Source organism: Rhinolophus ferrumequinum, chromosome 10, assembly GCF_004115265.2.
Source record: "Rhinolophus ferrumequinum isolate MPI-CBG mRhiFer1 chromosome 10, mRhiFer1_v1.p, whole genome shotgun sequence".
NCBI classification, from domain to species: Eukaryota; Metazoa; Chordata; class Mammalia; order Chiroptera; family Rhinolophidae; genus Rhinolophus; species Rhinolophus ferrumequinum.
In genome coordinates this window covers 37,360,687-37,384,411 of record NC_046293.1, presented here as the reverse complement: position 1 = coordinate 37,384,411, position 23,725 = coordinate 37,360,687, and the positions used below count along the sequence as shown (strand labels likewise).

The 23,725-nt window shown below is 38.7% G+C and overlaps 1 protein-coding gene across 2 annotated transcripts in view; it reads left to right on the top strand.

The window, feature by feature from the left end:
• ITPR2 (inositol 1,4,5-trisphosphate receptor type 2) overlaps window positions 1–23,725 on the top strand; it is a 435,712-nt gene that overhangs the window by 396,355 nt on the left and 15,632 nt on the right. For both annotated transcript variants that reach the window (XM_033117018.1, XM_033117019.1), the window contains exon 55: window positions 1,438–1,598. In XM_033117018.1, the coding sequence (XP_032972909.1) occupies window positions 1,438–1,598 (161 nt within the window). The remainder of the gene's footprint in view (window positions 1–1,437; window positions 1,599–23,725) is intronic.

The following is a 23,725-nucleotide window of genomic DNA, read 5'->3' as shown; positions in this document are numbered from 1 at the left end:
AAAGGATCACTCTGACTGCGGTGTTGAGAATAGGCTGCAGGAAGTAACGTGGAAACAGGGAAGTCCAGGAAGCCATTGCACTAACCCAGGTGAAGGATGATAATGGCTCAGACCAGAGTGGAAGCCAGGGGGGTGGTGAGAAGTGATCAGATTCTGGACATATGCTGAAGGTAGAGCCAAAAGAATTCCAACACGGGTTAATGTGATGAGAAGGGGAGAGACAGAGACAGAGAGAGAGAGAGAGAGAGAGAGAGAGAGAGGTTTCAAGGATGGCTCCTAGATTTTTGGCTTGAACAACTGAAATAGTGGTGTTGCCATAGAATGAAAAGAGGACTGTGGGTGGAGCAGGTTTGGTGAAGAGGGTTGGATTTTATTTGGGGCACGCTGAGTTGATGATAGGTCAAATAAGATGATGCATAACCATCAGCCAGCTGAATTTTATGGTATTTTCCATTAAAATATCCAAAAATATAATTTAAAAGGTCACCCCTTTATTGGGGACAGATTTTTTTTACTCATTGTACTTTGTATCTTATTATTTGAAGGGTCTTCTTCATGCTAGAATGGCTGAATGACCTTTTTTAAAAAAAAAAAAAATTGCTTAGGAAAAGAGTAGCCAGGATTGGAATTGAATTTCCTGATTTCTTCTCCAGTATCTGAACTACAAAACCAGACTGAATCCCAACATCCCATTTTACTTGGCATTCTAATTCATTTTTCCATAGATGTTTTACTTCATCTCCATTCATTTCCTTTTGTCCACTCTTCAACCTTTGAGAGAAAAGAATGTTACTCTCCAGGTCCTTTCCTCAGGGTCCTTCCGGACACTGAAAATGTACCCTGGAAATTGAGCAGACCATTCCCTTCCCAAAATGCCTGGAACACGTTAGTCTCCAGGGCTGGACGAGTCTGAGTCCTTATTGCACTCAGAGCTCAGATCTCTGCGGACATTCACTTACCCTTCACTTATTACAAGTGATTTTGAAGAGATGACTCTCTCAGTTGCCTTCCCTCGTTTTACCCAAGTTGTTGGATAAAATGATTTTTTTATCTGTCCTGATTAGCAAGTGTGCCCTTTTCTTGCACAATCATTTTTATTTCTTAGACTTGTAGTCCGATTTAATCTGACAATTTTGACATGGCTATATTTAAAATTATCTGCAAAACTTGTATCTATAATAGGATTGTACATTTCCAAGGACCCGTGGGCAGGGGCCAGGAGTGGGGGTGATGTTAGTTGAGAAGAAATCTGTAAACTGTGGCCTTTTTTCTGAAAGTCTTGTGTACTGTGTTGTTTTTAATCATAACATTTTAAATTGGCACACTCTTACAGAAAGCATTTTTTCACGTAATTATTCTGTTTTGTTTTTTTTTGCTAAGAAGTAAGTGCTAATTACATGATAAATTACATTATGTTGTGTTTCTTGTGTTTTGCAGGACTTGAGAGGGACAAGTTTGATAATAAAACTGTTTCATTTGAGGAGCACATCAAGTCAGAGCACAATATGTGGCATTATTTGTATTTCCTAGTCTTGGTGAAGGTTAAAGATCCAACTGAATACACTGGACCTGAAAGTTACGTGGCCCAAATGATTGTGGTGAGTGATTAGATGGTTTTAATATGGGACCGTATTTGCATTTTGTATGCTTTTATCTTCTCTACCTTACCCTTCTCAGAAAATATAAAGGTTTTTACAATCATTTTGGTAACTTTTAAATAGGACTGTCAATCACTGAAGAACCCCTTTACTGGCTAAATCACTATTTCCCAGTGGACTTCCTCCTTTATACCAACCAAATCTAAGTCTCCAGTGCACAGATATTTACTGAAGAATTCTCTGTGCAGTGAACAGCACCATCTGTCTTGTTGTCTTGTCTGTCATCTTCTGACCTCATACCTCCTGTCGTTGCTAATGTCTCAATTCCCCAAATCTGGAACTTTCCCAGTGGCAAATATGAACAGAAGACTCATACTTTACGAAATTCCTTGAACTTCAGAAATCAAGGGTTTAAGAAATTACATTGTGTTTGTGAAGAGTATAACGTTTGATCTCAATGGGAAAGCACTGGCTTTCTGTCAGCATGCACTTTGCGTAGGTTTGCCAGTGTTGGTGATGGATTTGCAGTAGTCCTGTCGCTTGTAACTCATTAAGATCAGTAGCATTGTACAGGGGGTGTGGCTGTCCATGATTCAAAGTTTCTTCTGTTTCATAGAAGATTAAAACTAACTGGCTTAAAGAGAAGTCAAACATACAACTTTAGTATATCCATGATACACATTTAGTGCGTATCTGATATAAATTGCATGTGATATTAATTCTTGTATTCTTATAATAAGCATAGCTGTATATTGGATTTTTTTCTCAAAACTTATCCTTCAAAATTGCATTAACTATTTGAGAATGAGGCCTTAGAAGAGTCATGGTCCTTTTTGCTGCTCGGACTCAAGGATAACATTTAGTAAGCAGCAAGGCCAAAGTGGCAGGGGAGCCAGGTAACAATGGCTCTGTATCATTCCCTCTGGGAGCTTATCATCCATTTAGAGAGACATAAACTATAATATAAAGAGCAGTCAAAGAACATATCCAGAGGCTAACATATTGATAAATACAAGTTAATATTTCAGTAGTTTACCTTACCTGACAATATGTCACAGAAGAGCTACATGTAAATTAAATTTTTATAGTTCAGCATTTTTCATGCTCTTTTTAATTATTGACTTGCATCCTCCTATAAATTGTTTTCTCTGCATTCTTCATATGACAGTAGACAGGACGTAATATTCTTTTTCTCTATATATCTTTTTCTTCTCTCTCTCCCTTGTAATTTAGGGAAAATGATAATCAATTTGAGGCTAGGCACTCATAGTTATTATTTATATATTCTTTTTTTTTTAAATTTATTGGGGTGACAATTGTTAGTAATATTACATAGATTTCACGTGTGCAATTCTGTATCACATCATCCATAAATCACACTGTGTGTTCACCACCCAGAGTCAGCTCCCCTTCCATCACCATACATTTGATCCCCCTCACCCTCATCCCCCACCCCCCAACCCCCTTACCCTCTGGTAACCACCAAATTACGTTCCCCAGATTAATTTTCAAACCCGTGGCCATCCTGTGGTCACCGACTGCCCTCCAATCCCCTCACCCTCCCCCCCACCCCCACCCCTCCCACCCATCTAGCAACCCTCAGTTTTTCCTCTTTGTCTCCGAAACTGTTTCTGATTAGTTCATTCACTTATTCTTTTCTTTAGAATCTGCAAATAAGTGAGATCATATGGTATTTATCTTTCTCTGTCTGACTTATTTCACTTAACATAATGTTCCCTAGGTCCATCCATGTTGTTGCAAATGGTAAGATTTCTTTCTTCTTTATGGATGCGTAATATATTTATATATTCTTGATCTTAAAGTGTTCAGGGGCTATTGTATAAAACATTTCATTTCTGCTTGCTGGGGTAAGAAACCATGTGTAAAGCATTACATTTAAAGTGTGACTTCACGTTGCTATATTTCATCAAAGTTTGAGTAAATGTAATTAATATATGTTTATTGGGCACCCACATGTCCCTTGAATTAAAAGATTTCAGGGACTATACTGAAGAGTCTGATATATTTCTTCTCTGCCAACGAGTTTAGAGCTTAGTAAGAGGAGAGGGAAATAACAAACCCAAAGTAGAACAGGCAAATTTCCCTAAGGGTGGGACAAATGAAAGTCTGTGTACTCTTAAAGATGTACAGTGGTAGTGGTAGAGACAAATTGGTGTGTGTGGGGGGGGATTTGGGAGGCAGTACATCACAGGGGTAGGCTTTGTGCAGCTTGGTGGTGTCTGCTGGATTAAGGTGAATTTTATACATATTAATATATAACTAAGGAAGATTTATACCAATATGCACTAAAACATACATTGTAAATAAATTAATATATTGCTCCTAGATGTTAGATGTTATTTGTGCCTCTAAATCCATCCAGTGATAGGATCAAGACTCTGAAATATTAACAGAAACTTAGAACTTCTTCATCCCTGTCTTTAAACCCTAAATCAAGCTGTTTAAATATCTACTATCTGAATATCAGCATTACAACAAAAAGCATCTTCTGGGATAGGAGAGATTATGAATAAATCAAGGTATTTTTGGAAATAAATAAATATATATATATGTGTGTGTATATATATATATACACACACACACATATATATATATGTGTATATATATACACACACACATATATGTGTGTATATATATACACACACATATATATATGTGTATATATATATACACACACACACACATATATATGTGTATATATACACACACACACACATATGTGTATATATATACACACACACACATATATATGTGTATATATATATGTGTGTATATATATATGTGTGTGTGTATATATATACATATATATAAAACAGAGGAAAAGCTGTAAGAGCAGCTGGACTGGTAATGACCTTTGAGCATCACTAGCCCTTTTGCTTCTGCCATTACCCAAAGGATGATGATTGAGGAGGAACAAGCAAAATAGAGATCATTAGAAAAATGCCCAAGACTTTTAGATGTTGCTGTAACATTTTAGGCATATTTTCAGATTTTTCAGTGTTCATTTGCTGAAATCTGTTAGGGGACTTTGGGGATATTTATTAGTTAATTTGACAAACAGCAGGATCAAAACTAGAGGTGCCTGTAAGAGAGGCACCACGCATGCTCAGAGAATTGCTATCTTCCTGGAGTGTTTGGGTGGTACTTGGGTGCAACCAGGACCCTGACTGGCACACACACCACCACCACCACCCCCCCCGCCAGCACACACACAAACACACACACATGCACACACACGCACACACGCACACACGACTATGGTTTTGTTAGGATCATTTCCTCATTTTAGTGCATAGCACTTTTAAACTCTTCTAAATATTTGACTCTTGACTGAAAACTGTTTCCTGACACCATGGCGATGTCAGCTAGGACAATTTAACTCATGTTTTTGTTAACATGATAAGAGTCTGTCTTGACCACAAATACAGTAGCTCTTTGTTCTGAGTAATAGCAGGGCAGGTTAATATCTGTAACATGTATTAAAAGCAATTCGGTAAACATTGAGTCCCTCTCATATGCTAGCAGCTGTGCTATGGGTTTGATATATAAGGACACATTAAAAAAAAAATAGTCCCTTCCCTCAGGAAGCTCAAAAGGCTTATTGAATGACTATATAAAATAATGAGTGAGTTCACAAATGAATGGTTTCTGCTTAGCCCTCTGGTAGTTGGATATAATCTGCAGAAAGATACACCAAAATAGCTGCAAGAGTTTGGAACATGAATTTCTCATTAGTCAAATGTCATCTTTCCCCTCTTTTATAATCGGAAAATATAGATGCAGTAGGAAGGGTTATACCACCTGAACCAAATATAATGAATGCAGTATTAAAAATCGGGTGGCTGATTTGAGAGACAAGACGTTTTAATCCCTCTTTCGTCTCTCTCACAGCATTTCTCCAGCCCAGCTCCTCCCACATATGCACAAATCCTCAGGAGTGTGCCGTAAGCTGCTCTCCTAGCAGAGGGGCAGGCATGTACATTGCTGGGTTTTTCTCCGTAACTCACCCTTAAGAATGAGTTCTTCCTTGCAATAATGTATTAGTACCTCAGAAAGAGAGGGATGGTCCCTAAAATGAGATAGAAAAGAAATCTAGTCACCCATTACTTTAGCTACTTAAGGAAGAAAAAGAAATAACAACTGTCCAGATGTTGTTTTCTGTGTCTAGAACTCAAAATAAATTTTGTTTAGTTAAAACATATTTTTGAGCAGTAACTGTTGAAAGGGGGAGATATTTGGGCTCAGGAAAGATATCAAGTCTTCAGAGAATTATATACACCCCTCCTGCATGAGCACCACTTGCCAACTTAATTTCTGCGTTATTATCATATGTCATCATTATGAAATTATATGTTCTGATTCTATTATTTCCAATTTACACTAATTGTGTAATTGGATCTAACGGTGCCAATTATGTAACTGCTCAAACTTTAAAGTCTATTTGAAAGATAAGACACTATTAAATGTTTCAGGGCAAGCCAAGGGTGTCTTTGCAGCTCAGAATGCACAATTAAGAAGTAAATGTATACATACAACGAGATGCCACTTTCACTTTCCACATTTTAAGTCCAGACATGTGTCTTCAATTTAAGAGGGATCTTTTTCAATTCCCAGCCCTGGATTTCATTGTCATCCTGGGGTCTATCCTCTACATCATTCTAATTTCCTATTTAGTGTTCATCTGTAAGATAGATGAGTTGCTGCATTTTTACGCACATATTAACATCTTTCTTATCCTCATTTTAGTTTGTAAAACGGAGATATACAAAGATATACAAAGATATACATCTGTATATACAAAGATATACAGATAAACGGAGATATACATCAGACTCTCAATTTGCAACTGTCCAGGTGACAGTTCTCAAAGTTCAAGAAGCAAAACAACCAATTTTGTTAGTTTTTCTAATCGTGTCTAAAGAGAAGCTTGGTATAAAGGAGTAAACCTGAGAAACGGTGAGTACTTAACGGGGAGGCTCTCCACGGAGTCTTCATTTCCAAGACTCTATTCCAGGGCTCAGATTACTAGACCTCCGTGTTGGAAGTGAGAGTAAAACAATTTGGGCCAGATATTGTTCACACGAGCTTCGTGGAGGTGAGTAGGGTGGGGACTAAAGACTAGGACTGGCAGCTGAGGCGCTGACTCTGAGATGTCATCAGCGACTTCCTGACTTCATCAGACTCTCAATTTGCAACTGTCCAGGTGACAGTCCTCAAAGTTCAAGAAGCAAAACAACCAATTTTGTTAGTTTTTCTAATCGTGTCTAAAGAGAAGCTTGGTATAAAGGAGTAAACCTGGGCATTAGATTCTGAAGTTTGACATTTTAGGATTTCCACCTAGAAGACTGGTGGAGAGAGGGTACTTATCCCCTCTGCCCTTCAATTTACCTGATGAAACAAGTTTAATAAGCCAATCAGAACGCAGAATAGAACCCTCTGAACTGTGCTAGGATCCTGGAGGCCTCTTGCTCTGCCAGATCCTGTGCCTTTAGTTGCTGGATCGTGGGTGGAAGAGGAATCCCAGGGAAAGAACCAGAGCAGAGCATGCTGCAGGATCATCGGGGGAGGGGAGAATTGAGAGGGCTTGAGACAGTAGCTAATTTGGCAACTAGGAAATACTTCAATAGTTTAGCAAATAGTCCAGACATATCTGGGAGCACTGGCTAAATATTGACCATGGATATAATAAGACATTCTTTGTCAAGTTGCTGTGAGGATTAAATAAAATCACACATACTAACAATACCACTACTAGTTGACCTGACATTTGATGAGTGCTGACTCTATTCCAAGTGCTGTGCTAAGTACATGATGTGTGTGATCTCTTTTAAAGCCTGTAACAACCCTAAGAGGCAGTCTGTTATTATCATCCCCATTCTACAATGAGGAAACTGAGGTTCATAAAAGACTGGTAACTTGCCCAAAGTTGCACAGCTAGCAGAAAGGGAGGCTGTGTCCTTAACATGCCAGACAAATGGAAGTGGTCCATAAATGTCCTGTTGCTGTTGTCATTTGAGGCTGTACGGCAATGTACAAAGCTAGAAGCAGTGGTTCCTTTGAGAGCAGGCGGGGCCGCTGTACCTGGCACTCTCAGCAGTTGTACCTCATGCTGTACAGAAGAGGGACATTCAGTCCAGGGCAAGGAGCAGACCTGGCAGGGAGACAGGAGTCAGCTCACCACCCTGCCATGGCAGGAAGGCCTGAGAGGAATTCAAACAGGAAAAATGTACTCGTTCAGAGCTGGTGGGCACCTGCAAGCTTCCCACAAAGACTAGAAGTACTACAATTACAATTATTATTACTATGGCAGGCAAGAAAGAGGCTGCAGGATGTTGCAATTTAATTTGACAAGCAAGGCCCTGTACGTAGTAGGCCCTCCGCATTACCGGGGAGCCCTGTGCGTAAGGTACTGACAGAAACAAGAATAAAATATCGTCATTTCCCTCACAGAACCACAATTGAATAGAAAGGACAACTATATTCTCCAGAAACTATAGTGCAAATTAGAACTCTGGTGAGAGATGTAATAGACGTACAAACACAGCAGCTGGAGAAATCACTAAAGAAATTATACTGTTACGCCCCTGCGTAAAGCCCTTCAATGGTGCTTAAGCTATAATCCAAACTCTTTCCCATTGCCCCTTATAGAGTCTGGTCCCAGCCTGCTTCACCAATCTCCTTTCATTCCCCCTTCCTTCGCTAACTATAGTTTAGCCACATTGGCCCGCTTCTTTTTCTGGAAAAATGTCACCCTTTTCCCTAGTCAGAGCCTTGGCATCTGGGTACATTCCGTTTGCACTTGTCCCTCAGCCCCTTTCATGCCTAGTGCCTTCCCTGACACCCCTGTTCCAGTTACTTTCTATCCTGTCACCCCTTGGAGCACTTCTATCAACCTGACCTAATATTGTTTGTATACTTAGTGACATGTTTATTCCTCTCCACTATGACTTAGGCATTTACACATCTGTTTTGTTCACTTCTGTATTCTCAGCGCTTAAATTAGTGCCCGATACATAGTAGGCACTCAGCATTGATTTGTGGAACAAAATGAGTAAGACATAGAGCCACTGGAACCCAGATGACAGGACAGTTCTTTCTGCAGTTCGAACACGAAGTTGGGAAAGATAAACTACCACAGGAATAAGATTTCACTCTCTTTTGTACACTAGGGTATCCATAGAACGCTGGTAGACAGTAGATAACTCAATAAAGATTTGTTAAATGCTCATAAAGATTTATAAGTCACTGGAGGACACTTGATAGTTGAACTAACAGACTGGTGAGACTGTCCAGTGGAGACTGTACAGAGTGAGTGAATCAGAGAAAGCATGACCTTTGATGGAAGCATGCAGGGCTTTCTGTCACTGTTATTTCATACCAATAATAACTACTACTACTAATATGTCAAGAATCTACCACCCAGACTTTAGGCATCAAAAAGTAGAACCAGAAGAGAAGAAGCTCACAGGAGAGCTCTGAAAGACGATTTTAACTTTTCATTAGCCGGTGAGCCTAGAAATGTTTTTGGTCAGTTTGTGGATATCCTGTGACCCAACACTGATTAGTAAGTTTTAGTATGAAATTATGCTGCAAACCCAAATGTCGATACAGCAAAATTATTTGGATTTTTGTTCCCTATGTAGAAGCTTCTCTCAAATGGTGATCCATCCTAAGTCATTTATTTTAAATGTATAAAGGGATGTTCACATCTCTGATTCTCATGACTTTAATAAAAAGGGTTTTTTTTTGCCCACTGTGCCGGGAAAGAGAAAAATCCAGAAAGAAAGAGAAAGAAATCCTCATTCTAGTAATTACCGTAAGATCTTGCTCAATTCTCAGTTGATTTTCTGTAACAATAATGTCCACGTTGTTAGGACTGATAGATTTTACTCAGAAATTCTGGCTTTCCTCCAGAGAGTAACAAATGCCATCAAAATGTAAGTTGTGGGAATGAGAACTATGTACCGTAACGCCACATGACTTCTGTCTAATGATTTTTAATAGACCAGCATAGCTCATGCCATATCATGAGTAATTAGTTAAGATGGCAATTAAGCTAAAACACTGCTCTTGTGTTAGGTAGGGTTCTCAGGCAAGCTAATTTCCATAGGATTTTGGACTAGTTTTATCAAAGGAATTCCTGCGAAATAATTGCTGGATTTTACAGAACTGATTCAGCATTTGTATTACAAACATTAGTCATTTGATGTCATATTAGTGGAGTCAGTTGCTTTTATGGAGATCAAAGTATTTTTAAACGACAGTATCTGAGGTTTGGTTACCCCACCTCTCTGAGCCTGTTTCCTCATCTGTAAATGGGCATAATACTCTTCCTTACTAGGGTTCCTGTATGGATTAAACAAAATCAGGCATATCCTAGTGCCTAACTCAGTGTCTGGCTGAGGGTTATTGCTCAACAAATATTTGGTCATTCTACTTCAACTTAAAATATCCATCTACTTAAAATAATATGGATAAATTTAAATACTCCTTTGTAGATTCAGAGTATTCTTACGCCTTTTAATGTTCAAAGACATTCCTGATTCTGCATAGTGTTCTTCTTAGAGGTTAGGCAATGGTCAACTCTCATTTGTTGAGTAAATACTACCTGTGCTATCCTAGGACTGGGCTAGCCCCTGGAAAGGGGGACCGAGGCGATCAAGACGATACGGTCTGTCAGAGTTTCCTATTTAGAGCAGAGGGTAGATCCTAAAAAGTCACCAGTTTTTACAAAGTGAGTGAATGTTACACTGGAACAGATCAGGCAGAGGGTCTGACTTTTTATCTTGTGGTCTGACTCAAACTCAAGTCCATTTGGCACTTGTTTCTTTGTTCTCAAAGTCAGGTGCTCCCTTAAACATTGGAATTGCTTGAGCCATTGAATCCATTTGAGTTTAGGACAGATCTCTCACCACAAAGAAGCATGGTGTGACACTATCCGTAGTGTCCCGGTGAGGACATGGGGGCATGGTGAGTGTGAAAGGGAGTGGTAGGAGCTACTACTGAGTCAGAACAAAATTATGTAAGAACACATTCCATCTAGCTTACTTACGTGGTCACCTTGGGGGACGAAGGGAGCGAGCTTTGCCTTTATCTTGGCTGTGTGATAGGAATAACAACGTCTATTTCATTTTCCAAAGAGTACATTTTCAGCTTCTTCGACTGAACAACTTCAGGCATTTTTCAGTCATGTAATCACCTTTTTCATTTTTTCCCAACATTTGAAAAAGTATAAAGCACACATTTTGCTTTAAGAAAGAATATTCTGGCTCTCTAAGTTTCCTTTTGCATTGGTGTTCTACTGTCATCATTAACTCTTAAGAGAGGTTTCAAAGTGTTTATATAATTTTGTGAGATTATTGATCAGCATTTCAAACACGACTGACATAAAAACAAAACAAAACAAAACAAAAAAAACCCCACCAGTGCACCAGAACCTGAAATTCATAAATAGCCAAATTCAGGGGTGGTTTATTTGCAAACATACCTTTAACTTAACAAAGAGATAATTACCCAGAGTTTCCTCTAGGTAGCTGGGTACCAAGATGTGATATAAAGGCTCTTGGCTCTGGTTCCACCTGTGCCTTTGAGGAGAGACTGGACTTCCAGGCACATCAATTTCTCATTCATAATGAGAGTCTAAGTGATTTCCAAAGTCTCTTCTGTGCTAGTTCTAAAATTCTGACAACTCTTACAGTTAAAATATTTCTTTACATCAAGTTTTGAATGTGTTAATGTTTGTTTTATATTACAAACCGGAAGCAATTGTGGCAGGAATTTTGGAATGGTCTGAATATGACCATTTCCATTTTATTCACTGGGACGTCATCTATGGGTTGATGCCTACCCCACCCCCTGCCCCGCACCCACCCTGGCTGGAGTCTGGCTGTTAAATCCCGATGGTCTACTGTCCACATGATTTCACCTTCATGCTGCTGACCTTTCCCATAGGACAACACTGATTAGGGACTATATCATGAATTTTCCTCTAAGACCTAGAGCCCAACCCTTTAAAAGGAAATTAAACTGTGATTCTGTCAAGGGGGCTGGAATTTCCACTGTTTCTGGTTGTACCTGTGCTGCAAGAATTCCTGTTTTCCTAGTCGATGGCCTAGTACTATTTAGAAGCACTGAATCCAGTTTGAAATATCATTTTAGAAGACAAAGATGTAGCACCAACAGAATTATAAGATAACTCATTTTATTAGGGATGGTACCATTTGTTCTTTTTTGAAAACATCATGTTTTCCTCACTTTGTTTTCTAGAACATAGCTTACTTAAGCCCAAATAACCAAGAATGAAATAGTGTAAAAGTGTTGACAGGGAGTTGGTGGAAGGGTGCCGTGTGTATGAGAACAACACAGTGTGGCATAGTGCTTTCAGACAGCCTGTGGGACTTTGGGAGCCTTGGGCCGGTCATTTCACCTTCCTGTGTCTCAGTTTCTTCATCTTTAAAATGAGTAAACATACCTACCTGTATGGTTTCTATGAAGATCAAACAAGTTAATATTTATGCGATATCTGACACATAGTAGATGTTACATTAAATTTTAAAATATACATGAGTGTTTGAGGATTACAATAGCGTTCAGGACCCAAGAAATTATTATTTATTCAACATCTTTTATTTAATGCCTACCATGTGTGTAGCAATGGGTTAGATATTCTAGGGGAACACAAATACAGGATGAAGAAATTCCAAGCCTTCGAGAGACTTGGGCCTAATTGGGGGAGTGTGATATATGGTCATGAAGGTTGGATGATAACGCAAGGCAACGACATTTGATGAGCTGCAGCTCAGGAGCCGTACTGAAGGTTGTGGAGAAGATGTTATGTGTAAAGGAAGGAAGCAGATCTGAGTAATTGATATCAAAGCATAAGTGGACCCACCCCCTGGAGTAGGTTGCAGCTAACTGGTAGCAGTAATTAATTGCTCAGGGAAGGATTTTCTGCTTGATCCCGATGAACAAAGAAGACACTGACAACTTTTAAGTAGAATTATATGATTTTTTTAAATGGGATTTTTAGGAAGTGTCATGTAGTCCACAGTAAGGTACAGTACAAGGGCAAGAGGCTGGAGGAAGAGAAACCAGTGACAATCACACGGGTGAAAAATGTGATGGAAGAAGGAACCAGAAATAGAGAGGAAGGGATGGGTGTGGTGGAACAATGATTGACCAAGAGCGAGGATGGGCTGTTGTCCTCACTGCACCACCCACGAACCAGGGGAGCTTGCCCCCTCTTTCCCACCTGCCTCTCACCCTGTGCCCATCCTTCCTGGATTTTTTTGTAAGGTTTGCAATTCTGCGGACCTTGTCTCCTGTTGTTCTCTTCACCTGGAATGCTTATCTGCACGAAACTAAAATCCTCCATTTCTGGCCAAACCCACTAAAGGAGCCCCCAGGCTCTCTATAAGAGTGCCATGTCATATTTTACCGAAAGCTTTCAGCACTCTCTGAAATTATTTGCCTGTGGATTCATTAGCTATCCCCACTGGACTCTTGACGATCCTGGTCACTGCTTCCCCAGTACCTAAAACAGTTCCTGAAATAAAAATGCTCTCAACAAATATATATTGAATAAATGAATAAAATAAGGGATCTCTGAGGTCCTTCCAGCACTAACTTTTGACTCCCTGATTCCATATGAAAGATAAAATAAGAAAACTGTTTGCTGACAGTGGATTTATAGGAAAGGAAAAGAAGATAATGGTTCCAAGCTGGGGTGATTAGAATACTTTTTTGACGAAATATCAATAGTTAGCCCCCCTCCACCAAAAAGAAGGCATTCAGGAAAACAGTGATTCCGGTTACCGACTCATTCAATGTGTGATGACAGTGAGCCATTCCGAGGGCAGTGATTCCATGGCTCCTGGAGATAACAAAACTGGGGTTCAGGAGAGAAGACTGACCAAAATTAAAGATGGAGTTTTGGAAGTCATATGTAAGATTCATGTTTGCTAACTAGAATAATGGAGATCGATCTATTTAAAACTGTAAGTAGAGCTATTGATATTTGAATGAAAATTCCACATGGAAGAAAAGAACCTAAAAGAAATTAAGAGATTTTTTACTTGGTAAATCGATTTTAACATGTAATATTTACATGGATTTACTCACTTTAGGACAGATTGGTGGTGGGACTAAAATGATCCCTTCCCCCTGGCACATGGCTGTGAATAAATCATTCTCCCCAGGTCCATTCTGTTTTGTCCAGTGACAGTAACCTGGAATGCTGCTCTGTCACCAACTGGTTTTCTGCAATCCAATTCTAATACTAACTATCCAGAGTTAGCTCAGACCCCACAATTATAAGAGGGCATGGTCCCCAATAAGACTGCCCTTACTTCAGATGCCAACTGTACTTTGGGTGGTCCCAGGCAATCTGTACTTCTGACCGTCTAGCTACAAATTCATGACCTCTTCCAGTGTGATAATTCTGTAGAATGACACCTCCACTGAGCTGCAGTGTCCAGTTTTTATTAGGGTTCACTACATAGGCATGAATTACTTCATCCTTTGTCACGTGACTGAACTCAATCTTCAGCCGCCATACCCTCCCTGGGTGCTCAGCTGACTCAAAGCTCCAACCTTCTAATTACATGGTTGGTCTTTCTGATGACGAGCCCCTATCTTGAGTCGTCTCACCTCTTAACATAAATTCAAGTGTGATCCACAGGACTCATGAATAAAAAGATAATCCTATCACTGGGATAATTCCAAGGGTTTTAGAATATCCCTCTCTACAATCAGGGACAAAGACCAGTAGCATTCTTTATTGTACAACAGGTGTACTCCCCATTTTCCATACATGCATTTGTTACATTTTTATTTTTAAGCACTTAATAGGGAATGAATTTTAAGCCTTAAATGGAAGTTAGGACTCCTCATTCCTCTATCTCTCTTATATACAACATACACTCCACCAAAACCTCTCATCTGCACTATCCAATGAAATAGATATGAATCTGCTGCTCCCTAAAACTTCTACCTCTCTAGTCCAAATAACTTTCAACTGTCACCTAGACTGCTGCAGGTTCCACTAAACTGGTCTTTCTGCTTCCATATTTGCCCTTTTACTGAGTCTTCCGCAGGGAAAAAAGTGATAATTTTTAAAATGTAAATCAGAATATTTCACTCCCTTGCTCAGAACTTTCCACTGGCTTCCTAGTACATAGAATAAAATCCAAACTTCTTGTCTAGGCCCATACACTGACACCTGACATCCTCTGCCTCACCCTCACTCATCAGCTCCAGCCATACTGACCTCTCTGCCTCAGTGTCTTCATCTGTTAAAAAAGAAAGATAATATTATTTACTTTAACACTTAAAACTGTGTCTGAAGCTTTCCAATAATGAGGAACTTACTCCCTCTCGATACTTACAACTCTCTTCAATCTGTACATGTTCAGATGGAATCTCTGATCAGAGGATCCGACAGATCTAAAGTTGAACTCTTGGACATGGAAGACTGAGTTAGAAATTAAGAGACATAAGAGAGCTTGACTAAGTTATTTAACCTCCTCTTGCTTCCATTTAGGAAAAACAAAGGGGTTGAATTAAATTTATCAAAAGATGCCTCGATCTCTGATATTCTGTGGTTTTGTAATCAAAACTGTAAGCCAGGACAAACTTGACAGCCAGAGGTTGTTAGGAGATTCACATACCAACCTTGAAGAAAAGCAGTGGAGCTTCCTTCCTTATAAGGTTTTGTGCATTCAAATAGTCACCAAGTAATCCTGCAGTGTAACTAAATTTACTTTGTAGTACATACATAACCTGCAGTCACTGAAAGCATGGTTCAGTTGGTTATGATTAGGTTGCCTGCCAGCTCTGGTCTGTATGGGAAAATGACAAAGAAAATGGACTTGAAGCTGGAATTAGAATCAGGTCAACAACACGTCAGCCATCTTTTTTCTCTCACACTATTTCTCTAATAAAGTACTACCTAAGAAGGAATAGAAATTAGTTTATATCATTAGTGAAAGACAGGACACTGTCTCAGGAGAATTGGATAGAAACAGTGATAGAAATGGGGGCTAACATTCATGAATGAAATTTCTCCATTTGACAACATGCAAATTATTTGATTAGTTCAAATCTTGGTAGCACAGTGAGTCTTTCCAGAATAAATAATTTGTTCCTACTCCTCATTCTTATTTTTTTCAGGTATATGACTTAGTTTGATTCTATTGCTAGATTTCTTCTTTTCATATAACTTCATTGTTTCATTCATCTTCCATATCTGCATTATGAGGTTTTTGTCAGATTTTTATATTCGGTTGCAAACCTGCTTTGTGAAATCTTATTCTTTTCTAGCCTCATCTTTATATCTCTCTCTTGTTCTCAGTAGTTTAGTGGATGTGAATGTGATAGAAGCTAAGATTACATCATCTTTGTTGAAGGAGAAAATATAGAGTATATAGAAATTAGGTGAGCTCTAGAGAAAGAAATCAATCAGGTTGGCAAATTGCATCTATGGGACAAAGTGCAAAATGCTTGTTTTACGCGCTATGTATTGAATAAGTTATGTGGAGAAGATGGTTAAAATGTATGTGGAAAGGTAAGGAACCATTTTGTTCAATTTAAATGACATTGATGCATTTCTTTTTGCATTATGAAATCTTTCAATATTTCCAATAATTCTTGATATAGTATTTTATACAATTGCCTCAAAAGAACTTCAGTGATAAAAGTATATACATAGCTAAGATTGTAAATTGGGTGCATCGAATCTATATATAAGAGAAGCTTTTATAGTCATGCCACAGAATTTAATAAATCAAAAATTATAATATGGCTTGAGAATTTTGGGGAAGTTGAGATTTTAAGTAATTCTTAAAGCTTACAAGTAAACTGTCATTGTTTTTAATCAGTCCAAGTTCAATGGGTGTGGGCGTGCTATCCCAGTTTGATGGACATATGAGTGATTTTCTATAGGACCAATTAGGCAACTTACACTCTTTTCTGTTCACTGTGAGTCCATCCAGCTCTGTCTTCCTGCCATAGGTCATTTCCATTTTTGTGTCTCTCATTTGTCTCTACTTTATTATAAGCTCCATGTCTGATGTTTTATGGTTCGTTTTGTTTTGTTTTGTTTTGTTTTTTAGTGATTTGCATTCATATTTGGTGGGGGAATACTTAATACATTTATGGCTGTCAGATACTTCTTAAAAAAAAACCTACAATGTTGGTTTTATAGAGCCAGAAAATTTATTCTTCCAAAATTAGCAAAAATGACAGACTGATGTTTCTTTCCTTACGGTTATTGAAACTATCAATATAGGCATCCTTTCTAGAAGTGACTGCTCAGTAGGTTGTTTTTATTGTTGTTTCTCAAAAGAAAACATTGAAGCAAAGTACATTGTCCCAGATCAGTGGGTGCTTCCCTCTTGTGATAAACATGAATAGGGCTATACAACAGGAGGAGCAATATTCTGATAAAAACTTGCACTCTCTTCAGTCTTTTTATCCTAAAAGAAATCCTAAAACAATAATGGAAAGAACATGGTAGATTGTATTTGAGTTATTCCAACAACAAAAGAATGCATCTTATTTTGAAGATGGAGCAGAGATAGGACTGTAGTTGGGAGATTCCTGATAAAGACATCCCTGCTCATGAACAATATAAACATAATCCAAAGCCAGGTTTTGTAAAAGAGATACCTAATAAACATCAAAATATCAAACTAAAATCAGCAAAAAAAAATTGTTGACAAAGGCTTTATTAAAAAGCAAGTGCAATAGGGTGTGAAATTGTAGTTAAAGTTCACATAGCACTTCTTACTTACTTGCAATTTAGTTGGATTTTCTTATTTTCCCCTCCTGTTGCTGTAATTAGCCATTAAGCTAGCAAAAACGACATTTTCTACATCACACAGATAATGTCTTTAAAGTTTGCAGAGAGAACAAGGAAAGCAGTCTAAGCTGTTTCATGAAGAGACCAACTAATATAGAAAATATTTGTTGCATAATCCCTGAAAACTTGTCTGCAAGCAGAAGAGGACATTTTAACTGGAAATTAATTTAAAATAGATTTCTCTTCTGGTATCTTTTTAAAGAAATCCTATGTATTATTTTTATTTTCTATTCTAAAATAATTCACCGTTTTCGAGGCAAATTGGACAATGTGCATGAATAATACTATCTTATCTAAAAATGCTCAAATCAGAAATGGTTTCTATGCAGGCACCAATGTGGAATTAGTATTTGGGGAAGGGTCACTTACTATATGCAGACTCACTTACTGTATTGTGTCTGAACACCTTAGCTACTACCCTCATCATTGAACATCGTCTCAGTCAGGCAAAATTCTCTTTAGAAACATATTATTTAAACCCTTTAAATGATAGATTTGCCTTTTAATTAAAATATTTTATTCCTTTAACAGTGTGCAAGTGTTTTCCACAGTTTACTTTTTATGGAAAACATCTTTTCTGCTTCTTACCTTCTAGAATAAATGCACAGATGAGCACATTTATTTTAGGATTTAAAAATATATGCATATATAGTTATATATATAAAAAAATATATGCATATATATATGTAAACAAGCATGGGCAATTTAAAGTTTCAAGGATGTCATGTGTACTTAATGAAAATTCTGATCTATTACTTCTGAACGCCTATGTCTTGAGTCTGGGAATATAATATGTCAAGGAAAAAAATAACAATTTCATAAAGAATGATTCATGTAATTAAAGTTGCAGGAGCCATTTCTTGAATTCTTGCATGTTTGGGGCATGTACAATGCTCTACTCTTATATTAAAAATATTGTTAGGTACTCAGGTTACAGAAATTACCAAGCATTCAATTTAATTTTCATCCTATGTAGTTGCATTGTTCATTTCCCTTCCTCAAATGTTTCCCTTCCTCTGTGTTCAGACATGAAAATTGTCTGATTTGCTTCAAGTTCCCAGGTTAACCTTGCTGGTAAACCCTGAAATAAAGCTCTGGTTTGCTTGTGTACTCTAGCTGAGCCAGCACGATACCAGTGAGCTTCGTTTCACAACTCATGTCCGTCGCTGTCATTCCCATATTATACCAGATAACTGTAGTTAGGATACTGTTTGTTAAAAATGCTTTATCCTGGGTAAAATGGGAATGCAGTGCTATTGGGCTACGACCTGGGGAGGCTGACCGACTGCAGGTCACAGGTGATTTCTCAGGGACAGTGCTCCAGACAGGCCTTTTCTTAGGTGATTAATTCTAGATGCTGTGCTAAACATTGCAGGCTCAGATTCTTGATGCCATCAGGGCACACAGAATGAATTGGGGCAGGAACATACTAATCAGAGTGAAAAGACGGAGATGTGGATAAGTCAGAATGCCTACGCATGGATTTAACAAAGTAAATTGTAATATCCAAGCGGAACAGTCACGGATGATGGCTGGTCAGTGTATTTTTTCCTGAGAAGCCAGATTAAAATCAGAAGGTTGCTTAATGAGCAGAGGTTTGGAGCAAAAGAGTTAGCTGGTTGCATGATATGAATGTTTAGTTGATCAGACTGGGAGAAGCTGATGCAACCTCATCGCTGCATAAAGCTACAGACTAGAGTTTAAAAGAGACCTTGAATCTTGTGTGGGAGTACTGGCTTTACCACCTAGGAGTTCTGTGATTGGGAAACACCTGATCAACTCTATGTATAAGTTTGCTTCTCTGTAAGATGAAATAACTAGTGCCTACTAAGGGTTACTGTGAAAGTTCATTCATTTATTCATTCCTTAGCAACTAGTTATTAAGCATTTTCTATGTGCTGGGCATTATTTTAGGCACTGAGGAATAGCAATAAACATAACAGACAAAATTCCCTACCCTCATGAAGTTTATGTTCTAATAGCAGGCAATCAACAAAATAAATAACATAGTATGCTAGACAGTGAAGGATGCTGCAGAGTAAAATAAAGCAGGGAAGGGAAAATGACCAGGGCAGTGGAGTTCCTTTTAAATGCAGTGAAATAACAAATGTAAATATGACAGCACCTAGAGCCCTGTATTTTTTATTCTAACTTATTGTCACTACTCTCATTTTATCTTCTACGGAGACGTGTGGAGTCCAGCCCGACATCTCCAGGCAAGTGGTAGGCCCAGGCTGCATCTGCTGCCTCCTGCCCCACTTGTTCCAAGCTAACCGCCTTCCTATTGATTGACAGAGTTGCCTTTCAATGTGTTCATTCCACTGATTAATTAACGGCTGGGTCTTTCTTTGTTCTGGAAGACCTTTTATCCTTAAGGTGTCCTTATATACATTTCATTTATCTGGAGTTGAGTATTTAAGTACTCATTTCAAGCATTTAGAGGTGACTATATTCTTAGAGCGATTTGTAGGACTCTGTTCTAAGGTATCATGAAAAGGATTCTAACACTTCATGATCTCCAGGGAAAGTGTCTTGGGACCTGGAAATCAAAAGCTTGTAGTGTAGCTCTGACTTTCTCATTAACTATGTGACACTCGTTAAGCAAGGACAGCTATGTACCTTAGTTTTCTCTCTTGTGTCTTGGGGACAATTAGGGCTGCCCTTCACAGGGTTCGTGAGAGAATAAAATGAAATAATAAACACGAAAAAGCAATGAACTATTTAAAGTACTATGTGATTGAAATGCTACCAATTTTGTTAATGGTTTCTCCTTCATTTTTCCTTTCATATCTATTCCAATTTTTTGCCCCCCAACTTAAGTAGGAGTTGAGATGGTGAAGCATGGTCTTAGAGAATATTAGGGCTACAAAGAACTAGTTCAACTTTCCCATCCAGCTTAATTCCTCTCCCAAGAGAGGATCAGAGAACAAAATTCCTCAATCTAAAATCAACTGCTGGTAGGTTCCCTATCTTTTGTCCGCCAGTTATGCATTACAAAGAGGTGATAAGGGAGAGTGAAGGGTAAGGGTGCTAAGCAGGAAACAGGAGAAGATCCCTGTAAATGAGGTTAGGCTGCTACATCATGAGTGGGCTTTAATGTTACCCCAAGAGACCCAAAAGTTTAGATTTGATAAGTTAGAAAATGATGGTGTTTGAGCAGAACAACAGCTCTTGACAATGGTTTCAAGGAGTCCTGGTAGCGTTGTAGTAGAGAAAAGGGGTCTCATATGAGAAACCTAAAAAATATATACTTATAAGTAACCAGTGACTGATTAAAAATAGCAGGTGGGGGAGTGATAATAGTAAAAGTCTATTCACAATCCTGCATGTGTGCATCCAGACCCAAATTATCTGAGTGCTTGCTCAGCTTGTGGGCCAGGCACTAAGCAGAGAAAAATCTAAGTGGTCCTCAGGTGAATGTGACATTGGGAAAACATAGAAAATCATGTTTTCTAAAAAGTTATGTTAGCATTTAGGCTCCAGAAGCACTATGCAAATTGTTTTAGTTTTTATAAAGAACACATCCTTGCAAGCTCTGGGTTTGATCTTCTGCTCAGGCTGGAGATCAATTGGCAGTGACAAGGTCTAACAGAGAGCCTGTCCAGTGCTGTCAATGAACTGAGGCAGGTGGCATTGCTCTATACACCGTTCAGTGTATAGAATGGTGACTGCATGTGATGTGATTCCAACCTGTTTAATGGAGCATTAGCACTTTGACTCTAGCTGGAAGCCCGGGAATGCAGTGCACTCCAGCCCCTGGATCCCAAGCCGCTTGGAAATTGGGCATATCAGAAATGACTCATTCCCTGTACCAGCTGTCATAAGTGTCTTTATTGCAATGGGATTCTATGCAATAAGGTGGTGATACTGTAACTTAGGGGATAGCTCAGGAGGGCATGTATTGAAAGCAGGATTTGGGTGGTAGAAAGTTTGCGGTGCATATTACATCAGCTGTTTTCATCCTATCAAAGTTGACTTTGCAATAAGATGGTTGTCAAGATAAATAAGATTTTTCTAAATTAACTGCTTAACCTGATAGTGCACATCAAAATAATCTCTCTTCCTCACTTTTTATATTTGGCATGTCATTGGAATGTTGCACATAAATGTATTTTGTGTTGAAAATTGAGTCATACTTCCAATTTTCCCCAGGAAAATTGTTACTTAAAGAAATCCTATGATTATCCCTTTGGGAAAGAAGCCTTTTGAAATGAATATGAGTTAATTTATTTTGTTTGGTTGGTTTTATAAATCTGATTTTTTATACATCACATTAGCCAAAAGGCACCTGTCTCTCAGGTTAAAATAATTAGATTTTTTTCTAAAAGTAGTTGCAGTTGTGCACAATCTAAGCCCATGCAATCTGTATTATATATAATAGTTGTGTTACTAAATCATTCCCGCCAGTTTTCAGAAAATTAAAAAAGAGTTATGAGGCGATGGGACAGGAAGGACAAAAATTACTCTGAGGAACAGAAATGTGGGCAAATCATGCTTACATGATACATAAATCGTGACCAAATACCTTAAAGAATGTTGAAAAGCTATTGCTCTAATTCCGATAGATAACGTAATTTCCAACACAACGCAATTAAATGTGAGGTCACATTCTTTTAAATTCTGAATATGTACCCCAAATCCAAAAAGTTATTAAACTCTGGGCTGAACCACTGAAATGGCTTTTAAGAATATTTGTAACTGTCACATAAAGGTGTAATCAAATTACATTAAAATCTTAATAGAAAGAAAAAAATATATTCCCATCCGCCTGGTGAGATTTATTGGATATAAGAGAACATCTATTGGAGAGCTAAGGATAAACTTGGGTTCTCAACAGGACGTTGGAAGTCTTGGCTACTAACACTGACAAAACCGTCAGTTTTCCATTCCTGGTGATAAACTTGAAATCCAAATAAACTCTGTTTGTAAGGGCACTAAAAAGCCTGGTCAGTTTCACAATTAAGTAGACATGCATTCACTGGCAGCATATTGAGGCCACAAACCAAGCCCCAAGTGCAGACATCTCCTATAATCTAATTTCCAAGCACAAAGCTATGGCAAAGTCAAAAATGGCTCCAAGGGCAAGGCTTCTTTAGCATCGTTCCTAGCATGGCTATGGGCTTGGGGACCAGGTGAAGTGAAAGATCAACATTACTGCTCCAAAGCAGTGAGCCTTGAAAAGAGGTGATGGTGAGAGAAGAGATACACTTGATGTGTTGAAGTGGTGCTCTGTGCCCCCGTGGCTAAGATAAATAAAGGAGGAGGAAGTAAAAGAGGACTAATAGTGTCTTTAGTAAAATATGGAAGGGCTAAAATACCCTGGAAAAAAAAGCCTCATAGCTCTCTTTCAAAGTAACAGTCCAGATACACAAATGGAGTCAGCTCTGACTGTGTGGGCACCGCCCCTTAGAAAGCCCGACTACAGTTCTTGCAAAGAAACGGAGACAAAAATAGAATTCTTCCATTCTGAGGTGGCCTCCCTTTTCTCTTTGTGTGTCAGTGATTTTCAAATCGTAGATTTTGAAAGCCATGGCAACTTGAGAAATTTGCATTTTAAAAAGTGGGCCCGTACAGGCAAAGGTTGTACTTGGGGATATGGAACAAATGAATGGGCTCCTCAATCCCAGGAGGTTACTAAACAGGAGGGTGGGGCAGAGTGGAGGGAAAACCCTCTGAAACTCCCAAATGGCAATGGATGTGGGGAAATGTGGACGCGCACATCAGGGTGACTCCTTGTTCTTGTCCCTGTGGACTTCAGGGGCGTCATAATCTCATGACACCAGTTACAGGCTGCTCATCCACTCTCCATCCTCTTTGCCCCAACCACGTGTTCCCACACGCTATACCTACACTGCCCTGCCCTAACTCCCATTCCATTCTCCTGCCACCAGAGGCTTGTTAGAAATAATTAGCTCGCTTTCCCCACAAGGGAAGGGCATTGCACTAGTGCTTCTACATCATTTTATCAACTCCTGACAGAAATTCTAATGATAGGCATTATTATCCTCATTTTCAAAGGAAGAAATGTAAATAATTACCTTCTCTGATCACACACCTAATGAGAGGCAGAGCTGGGAGTCAGAGAACGGGCTGCCTCCCATTCTTTTTAAATCACCCCTGCCTTTTAAATCACAGCCTGTTTTATTGGGTCCCTGCACGCTAAGCATCCTCTCATTTGGGGACCAGCGAGAGTGGTTTCACCTTGGTTAGTGTTAACACAGAGCATAGACATCAACTTTTGCCTGAA